This window comes from Falco cherrug, chromosome 4 (genome assembly GCF_023634085.1).
Source record: "Falco cherrug isolate bFalChe1 chromosome 4, bFalChe1.pri, whole genome shotgun sequence".
In the NCBI taxonomy this organism is placed as follows: Eukaryota; Metazoa; Chordata; class Aves; order Falconiformes; family Falconidae; genus Falco; species Falco cherrug.
In genome coordinates this window covers 44,343,061-44,350,762 of record NC_073700.1, presented here as the reverse complement: position 1 = coordinate 44,350,762, position 7,702 = coordinate 44,343,061, and the positions used below count along the sequence as shown (strand labels likewise).

General features: G+C 58.5%; 1 protein-coding gene across 1 annotated transcript; it reads right to left on the bottom strand.

Moving 5' to 3' along the window:
* Nucleotides 1–1,831: 1,831 nt before the first annotated feature.
* RPS15 (ribosomal protein S15) lies at nt 1,832–3,693 on the bottom strand. Its single transcript, XM_055706942.1, has 4 exons — nt 3,576–3,693; nt 3,174–3,259; nt 2,735–2,969; nt 1,832–1,996 (listed from the first exon to the last, which is right to left on the bottom strand). The coding sequence occupies exons 1-4, from the start codon at nt 3,576–3,578 to the stop codon at nt 1,883–1,885; spliced, it is 438 nt and encodes a 145-aa protein (XP_055562917.1). The 5' UTR covers nt 3,579–3,693; the 3' UTR covers nt 1,832–1,882.
* Nucleotides 3,694–7,702: the final 4,009 nt, after the last annotated feature.

Genomic DNA, 7,702 nt, shown 5'->3' with positions numbered 1-7,702 from the left:
GCCCCCGTGCCCCGCCTGGGCCGGTACCAGGGGAGATGGAGCCCCCCCAGGCTGGTACCGGAGCTGGGGGAGATGGACCCCCCTGGGCCGGTACTGGGGCTGGGGGAGATGAAGCCCCCATGCCCCCCCGAGCCGGTACTGGGGCTGGGGGAGATGGAGCCCCCGTGCCCCCCCTGGGCTAGTACCAGGGGAGATGGAGCCCCCCCCAGGCTGGTACCGGAGCTGGGGGAGATGGAGCCCCCTGGGCCGGTACTGGGGCTGGGGGAGATGGAGCCCTTACGCACCCCCCGTGCTGGTAGCAGGGCTGGGGGAGGTGAAGGCCCCACAGCTCTCCAGCCCCACCTCCCCCCTTTTCCAGTCCCCCCAAAGCACCAGGGGCTGCAGGATCTGCCCTGTACCCCTATCCCGGGGCCAAACCTTCCCCCCCCTCCCCCCAGCTGTGACCTTTGCCACGTACACTCCAAGGCCACTGTCACCCACCTCCTGGCTGAGGTGTCCCGGCCTTCCCAGCAGCTCCCCAGGGACACAGGACAGGGCTGAGGTGGGCATCTGTCTTCGACCTGACGGAGGGACCCCAGCCTCGTCCCCCCCCGACCAGCGGGAGCTGCCCGAGGATGGTCAAGGTGACATTGCTTGAACAAAAGGGATGCAGAGCCTGGTGACATGAGCCCTTCCCTAAAGGACAAATGGCCCCAGCATCAGTGGGAAGGGCTGGCGCCAGCCCCCAAGACCCCACAAGGACGAGCCAAAGTCACCCGCCAACTGCAGGGACAGAGATGAGCCAAAGCCAGCCGCTGAGCCCCTGGCACAGCCCCCGCTGTCCCTGGGCAGATGCAGCCAGTGCCCAGTGCCAGTGCCAAGCGCAGTGGTTCCTCATGCCAAGGCCTCGCAGGACAAAGGCACGGCTGTTCAGTCCCGGTAAAACCAGGATGAGGCCACTGGCACATTTGTCACCACCTCTGGCCACGCGCCTGTGTCACTGCCCACCTGAAGGTTAGCAGGTTTTCCCAGCACAGCTCATGCCAGTGCCCATCACTGTGGCACTGGGGACATGCTGGGCAGGGTGAGCACTGCTGTCGCACTGAGGCCACTGGGGAGGGAAAGCAGAGCCAAGTGTGCCAGCAACAGCAGGGACAGTGACGGCTGCGTGCCACAGGGCCATACCAACACTCCTCACCGGGCCAGGGGCTGGGGACATGGCTATACCTCACACCGCCGTCCCTGTCCCCTTGGCACTCACCACAGCTCCCAGCAGTGTTTCCTCCCGCTTGGCCCAGGCCCTGGGGCAGCTGCTGGGACAGACTGGACCATCCAGCCGGGATCATCTGGCCAGGGTCCACCACTTTGTCCTTAAGAGCAGCTTCTCCCCAGGAGCCATGGAAAAACTTTCCTCCCTCAGGCCAAGCAATCCCCCACTGCTCTGACCCATCAGACACCAAACATTTAAAACTAGAATCCCACATTTCAGATGAGAAAATAATTTTGGGATCTCTGCATCCTTGGCAGCCAGTTCCAAAGCCCCCAGAACCCACCCCTCAATTCACTTTACTTCCATGGTACATCATGCAGCACGTGCTTCCTGGGGAGAGCTGAGCAGTGCTTGAAACACCACAAAAAAATTAAATCAATGGAAGCGCCGCTCCCCCCATGCAGCAATGGGCAAGGGATTCCAGTCACCCACTTGAAGCATTTCCTACACGTGCTGAGCACCCAACCCCCCCCCCAGAAATCTTCAGGAAAATATGAGATCATGACAGAATGAGGAACTGCTCAGCTGTGCCCTGGCCCACCCCGCCGCAAGCCCACAGCCCTGTGAACCGCGAGACACAGCTGGGACAATTTTCTTTATTTACACGTGGAAAAGGCTCCCCACAGCGCTCGGTTACTTCAGAGGAATGAACCTGGATGAGTGTGTGGCTCCGATACCAGGCCGGCCATGCTTCACCGGCTTGTAGGTGATGGAGAATTCCCCCAGGTAGTGACCAATCATTTCGGGCTGGAAGAGAAAGAGACTTGTGCTGGAGGCAGTGAGCCAGGTGGGGGGCACAGCCCAATCCACCACGCAGGGTCAGGGGCAGTTACAGCCCACAGCCTTGCGCTGGCAGGAGCCCCGGCTGTCCTGGCACCACTGCTGTGCCCAGGCTCCTCTGGTGGTGCCCAGGGCTTGTGGGCAACGGCTGCTGCTGGCTTCACACAGAACCAGGGGGGTCAGTGGGATGCGGGGCTCCCTCTTGCCCCTCAAGAGCCCCCAGCCAGCCCCGTGCCTCCCGGGAGAAGGACACCCCAGCCTTTCTGGTGTGCTTTCGGGCTGGATTTAATGCCAGCTATGAGCAGAAAACGCCATTTAATCCCACCAGCTATATCAGGTTACACGACCCCGCAGGTTATTCCAGTCCCAAGGAAACCTCATGGATCTGTTTCACACAAAACCAGTGCTGGTGGGCAGGGCGCCAGGGCTGAGTGCTGGCTGCGCGTGTCCCTGCCCCACCTGAGCTGGCAACAGCCACATTATTTCGTTATTTCAAAGATGCACTGAAGCCCCGTGAGGCCTCCTGACACTTATGCGAGCTTTCAGGTGTCTCTCCAGGCCAGCTCTGCTCCAGGCAGGAGTCTCAACATCCCACTCAAACGCAGGGCAGGAGTTTTTTCACGCAAAGTATTAAAAAAAGTGAACGCAGACGCACTCAGGATGGTCAGCTCGGACCAGCAGTGAGGACACTGGAGGTCGCCTCACCTTGATCTCCACCTGGTTGAACGTTTTGCCGTTGTAGACGCCCACCATGCTGCCCACCATCTCGGGGAGGATGATCATGTCCCTCAAGTGGGTCTTCACCACCTCTGGCTTCTCCATGGGGGGCGCCTCCTTCTTGGCTTTCCGCAGGCGCTTCAGCAGGGAGTGCTGCTTACGGCGCAGCCCGCGGTTGAGCCGCCGGCGCTGACGGGCGCTGTACAGCTGCATCAGCTGCTCGCTGGAAGGGACGGAGAGAGCCTGAGCCTGCAGCACAGCCCGGGGGAGCTGCGCGGGGACCCCGCGCTGGCTGCGTTACCCGCTCAGGGCCTTCGAACCGCCGCGCAAGCTCCCAGAGCCCCGGTGATCCGCCAGGGCCGCGGTGAGCCCCCGGAGGGGGCCAAGGGAGCCGGGCCCGCGCCCCCCCCGTAGAAGCAGCGCTTACTAGGACATGTCGAGGAGCTGGTCTAGGTCCACTCCCCTATAGGTGAATTTCCGGAAGGTTCGTTTCTTCTTCTGCTCCACCTCCGCCTGCAGCCGGGAAGGAGCGGGGGTCAGCGCCGCCCACCCCCGGGGAGGCCGCGGGCACCGAGTCCCCCCCCCCCCCGCCCTCCACCGCTCTTTTCCACTGCCAGGCCCAGCCCGCGGGCCCCGACTCCTGCCGCGGTGCGGCCTAGCCCGGCCCGGGCGGCCATCGCCGCGGCAGGGCCCCGAGGAGGCCAGATCCCGGGCCCCACGGAAGCGGCTGGGCCGGACCGCGGTGGCAGCAGCGCCCCCGGCCCCGGGCAGCCGCCGCCGCGGCGGATGGAGCCGGATGGGAGCCGCCGGCCCCGCCGCCCGCACTCACCATCTTGGCCGGGTCTCCTCGGAAAGGACCGTGCTTGGGCCGGAAGAGGCGGATCTCGCGAGAGCGACGATGGGGCGGAAGTAGCGAGAAGCCCCGCCCCCTGCAGCCTCGGGCAGCGCTTCCGCCCTCACTGCCCTTAAAGGGGCCGCGCCCCGCAGCGCAGTGGGGGAATCGAGTTTCATGGTGGGGAGCTGGAACTCGCTGCTTCGGGCTGGGGTCCTGCTGGAGGGGCTGGCCCTCACCCCAGCAGCTCTGCCCGGGGACCCGCCTTCGTGCAGGCTCTGAGACACGCTCCAAAGGGCCCCGATCCTTCTGCCAGAAAAGCTTTCCAATAAAGCTTTTCCTCCAAAACCGGGGAAAATAGATCAAATACAACCTAGGCACGTCGCAGAGCAGCACCCTTCTACCAAGGAAAGTCTCAGGAGATGCTACAAGGGAGGGACGACCCCAAGTAATCCTTAAAACCACAGGATTTTAGGAGTCTGGATGGTTTTTTAAGTGCAAGACAATTTTGGATGAAGGATGAGGATGAAAGCTGCTGTTAGTCTAACCTCCAATGGAAATAAATGGATTTAATTTGTAAACCTGGAGCAGGCTCCACATCTCTGTGAAGAGGGAGCAGGCTCCACATCCCTGTGAAGAGGGAATCAGTCCCCGCGGCAGGGGAGGGAGGGGGGGGGGAGCTGCGGGCAGCGGGCACGCTGCTCCCACACCGGAGCATCCACCCCAGCAAGAGAGGAGCAGCCAAAAAAGACTTTCCCCCAGGGCCTGAGCTGCGATGGTGGCTGGGAACCGGCCAAGAAAGCTCTGCTACAGGCTGGGGTTTGGTGGTGAATATCCATCTGGTCTCCTGGAAGGCTGGAGTCAGGTGATCAGGTACCTCCAAGGAGCAGGGAAAGAAAAACGTGGGCCATATGCCATGGTGAGGAGCCCCAGTGTGGGGAAATACCCAGCCAGAGCATCATCCCTGCTGTGGGAAGCTCATACTGGGAATTGCCCGCTGTGCCGGGAGACTGGCCATCCCCAGCCACCACAGGGCAGCAGATCCCAAGCTGGGACCTGCCTGCACATGCCTTCAGTGAAGGCAGCCAGGAAAATTCCAGCAGATGCACAGCCGGGAGTTCTGGTGGAAGCTCTGGGGAGCCCTTCAGCTGTCAGAGGGTGGGCGCTCCAGCACTTTTGCTTGGGCTCAGCTTTGATTTGCGAGCTGGGAGAACGCGGAGGGTGAGCAGCCTGCCAGCTGGATGCTGTCCAAAAATCCCACCTCATACACGAAGCGTCTGAGGAGTCAGGGAGGAAGAAAAGAGGGGAAACAGACCAGGCTGTTACAAGGAAGGATTAAGATCTATGAGGAGCCAGTTCGCCAGAGATCTCCTCCCTGGCTCTCTGGATCTGCAGCCAAGGAATCCAGGTGGGATGCTCCACGATGAGCTTCCTTGCCCCCAGCCAGCCAAACTTCTGATCCCTTCCTCCGGAGAGTTCTAGCTGCAACATGACCTCATCACCACATGGCTGACCCAACCGTGTGACATCACTCTGGAAGCGCCACCTTGCAGGAAAAGCTTTTCACCTTATAAAGTGAATTAAAATGAGGGTGATTTCACCAGGCTTTGGCTGCCAGGAGGAGCTGTCTCCTGGCTCACCGGTGAGGAAGGTCTCAAACCCCCCCAGCGCCCATCACATGCTGGGTATCGGTGGGTGTCATCAAAGCTCCATCTCTGAAGAAAGGGCTGGTGAACTCAGCAAGATCGCCATGGCAGCTAAGGGGAAAAACCATTCCCGGCTCTAGGACATGAAAAAAAAGACAGAGAAAAAGCAGAGATTCAAAAGGAACACTGAACTTTGCCTTTCTGATGCCTCCTCCAGCCACAAACCGCCATTAGCTCTGCAGACCGGGAGCCTGGCGAGTCATCACAGCCCCGCTTTGGGACCAGGACCACCGCCTGACCCGCCAGCCCCGTCCTGCCTCGCTACATTGGGCTGGCTCTGAGCTTTAGCCCTCAGTCGTAGCCAAGCTGCTCCTCCTAGTAATAAACACAACATCTAACCTGCTCCGTGTGTAGTCCCCGGAGCAGCCAGTGATGGGTGAACACTGAATTGCCGATATCCTTGGTGCAACCACCACTCGCGTTGCGGGGACCCAATGCTGTTCCTTCGCTGCTGACAGCTCCTCTCCTCCTAGCTCTGCAACATTAGAGGTGGTGAAAGCCGGGACCACAAGAAGCCCCCAGGACCAAGCTGAAGCTGTTGAGGCAGTTGTACCTTCAAGGCTGTCCCAGTCCAGGCTCCGGCCTGAAGCTGTGCACCATCCGGCTGTATGGCAGCACCGTCTGGCGGCACCAGCCCTCCTCGCCACTCCAGTTTGCTCCCAGTCAGGACCAGTAGCAGCAGAAACAGGGTTAGCAGCCTGAAAGCAGCCAACGCAGGATTTCTGTCTGTCCTCAGCCAAAGCCAGGTTGTGTCACGTCCCAACTGTAGCAGCCAGCCTCCAGCGGCACGCAGCAGATGATGGAGCAGCCCAGCCCAGTGAGAAGATGCTCCTGGGGGAGATGGGGAGAGCTCCAGGGCTCACAACTTGCTCTCTAGGACAGCAGTACGTGACAGTGCTTGAGTTCAGTGCACCCAAACAGCTTCTGGACACGCTACTCATCATCCCACAACCCTCGAGGGAGCTCTTCCTCTGGAAAAGGAGCCGTGGCAGAAGAAATCAGGCTAGAAAATGCCTTACAGCAGGTTCCTGAGCATCTGGGGAAACTCACGAGGGATTTGCAGCCTGCAAATCAAAGTCAGCTTCAGAATCACAGCAACGCCTCCTGCCAGCAGGTCACCTGCTGCATCCCACCAGGCTTCATTGCTGAAATCCCCTTTGGTCAAGATGACATCCTTGGAGATGGGGAGAACTGCTGCTGCAGCTTAAGGCCACGCGAGAAGAGCAGAAGACATGTAAAGCAGAAATACTTTATTAACTGCCAGCTCTGGAAAAGTCTGAGAAGATTTAGGGTCCACTGGGCAACGCAGACTTTGCACAACATGCTATGAAACTCAAGTGAAAAAGAAAATGGAGGAAGTCAATCGATGAGCTGCGATCAGCAGCTCCTTCATGCATCTGACATTGGCATGCCTTGCTTTTTCCAGACTTTAACACTGCCCCCCAGGAACACGCCTGCCTGTCTGGCCCTGCAGGACATGGATATCTCCAAAGAAGATTTGGGAAGATTGTTGAATGCTGCCAGAGCGTGCGATTCCCCTTCTTGTCTTCGGAACAGATGGCTGCAGACGGACCCACTGGCTGGCAAGTCCCACAGCCCGTCCAGCCTCGCTCTTCACTGACATGCAGCACAGCCTCTTGCTCCCGCTGCTGCGGATCCCAGAGCTGCTGACGTGCGCAGGTTGGGCTATACAGGTACCCCATCCAAGAGCGAAGAAGGAAGAGTTATTTTTGTTTCTTTAAAGTAACACCACGGGGAGGAGAGGGGATAAAACCAGTGCGTTTTGTCCCAATTCCAGCTTAGGATGCACAGAGGCAACTGATTGTTGGAAGACTGTGGCTCCAAACTCTCCAAGACTCAGAGGGCTTCTATCAAGCCTTTCCTCCTGAATAAAAATTTAAAAAAATCTGAGCAAAACTGGTGGGTTTTAGCCCCTGTACAAGGGGGGGTGATTAATCAGATCCTTTCACCACTGCCTCCTGGAATTATCCAGCTCTGAATTAAATGGGCAAGTCTCAAACTCACGAATCAAAACTGTTAAGGAGGTTTTGCTCCCCAAAGGTGTCAGGATTACAGGCTCTCAGGAACTAACTGTGCTGCTGCATGCTTTGATGAGTCTCCGTTGAATCAGGGGAAGGACACGCTCCTCAGGCCTCTGTATCTTAATAGTAGTAAAGTTTATATAAAATTTGTTAAATATTTCGGTGCAGCACACTGTTTAGAAGGGCATCTGCTGCTCTGTTAGGCTCTGTGGTCTAAGTTAGGGCTGGAAAATTCACCTCAAAGAAAGAGCATAAAAGAAACACACATACATGATGATGGCAAGAGAAAACTTCCAAATACTTTTCTGAATAAAATTACTCAGACATCCAAGACATACGGTCTGAGAGAATGAGCCTAGCCAGCATCTGTTCCCAT

Coding starts and splice junctions, on each gene's coding strand:
- RPS15 (XM_055706942.1), bottom strand. Junction 2,970..3,173: donor CAGCTCCTCGACATGTCCTA/GTAAGCGCTGCT, acceptor CGTCCCTTCCAG/CGAGCAGCTGATGCAGCTGT. Junction 1,997..2,734: donor TCAACCAGGTGGAGATCAAG/GTGAGGCGACCT, acceptor TTTCTCTTCCAG/CCCGAAATGATTGGTCACTA.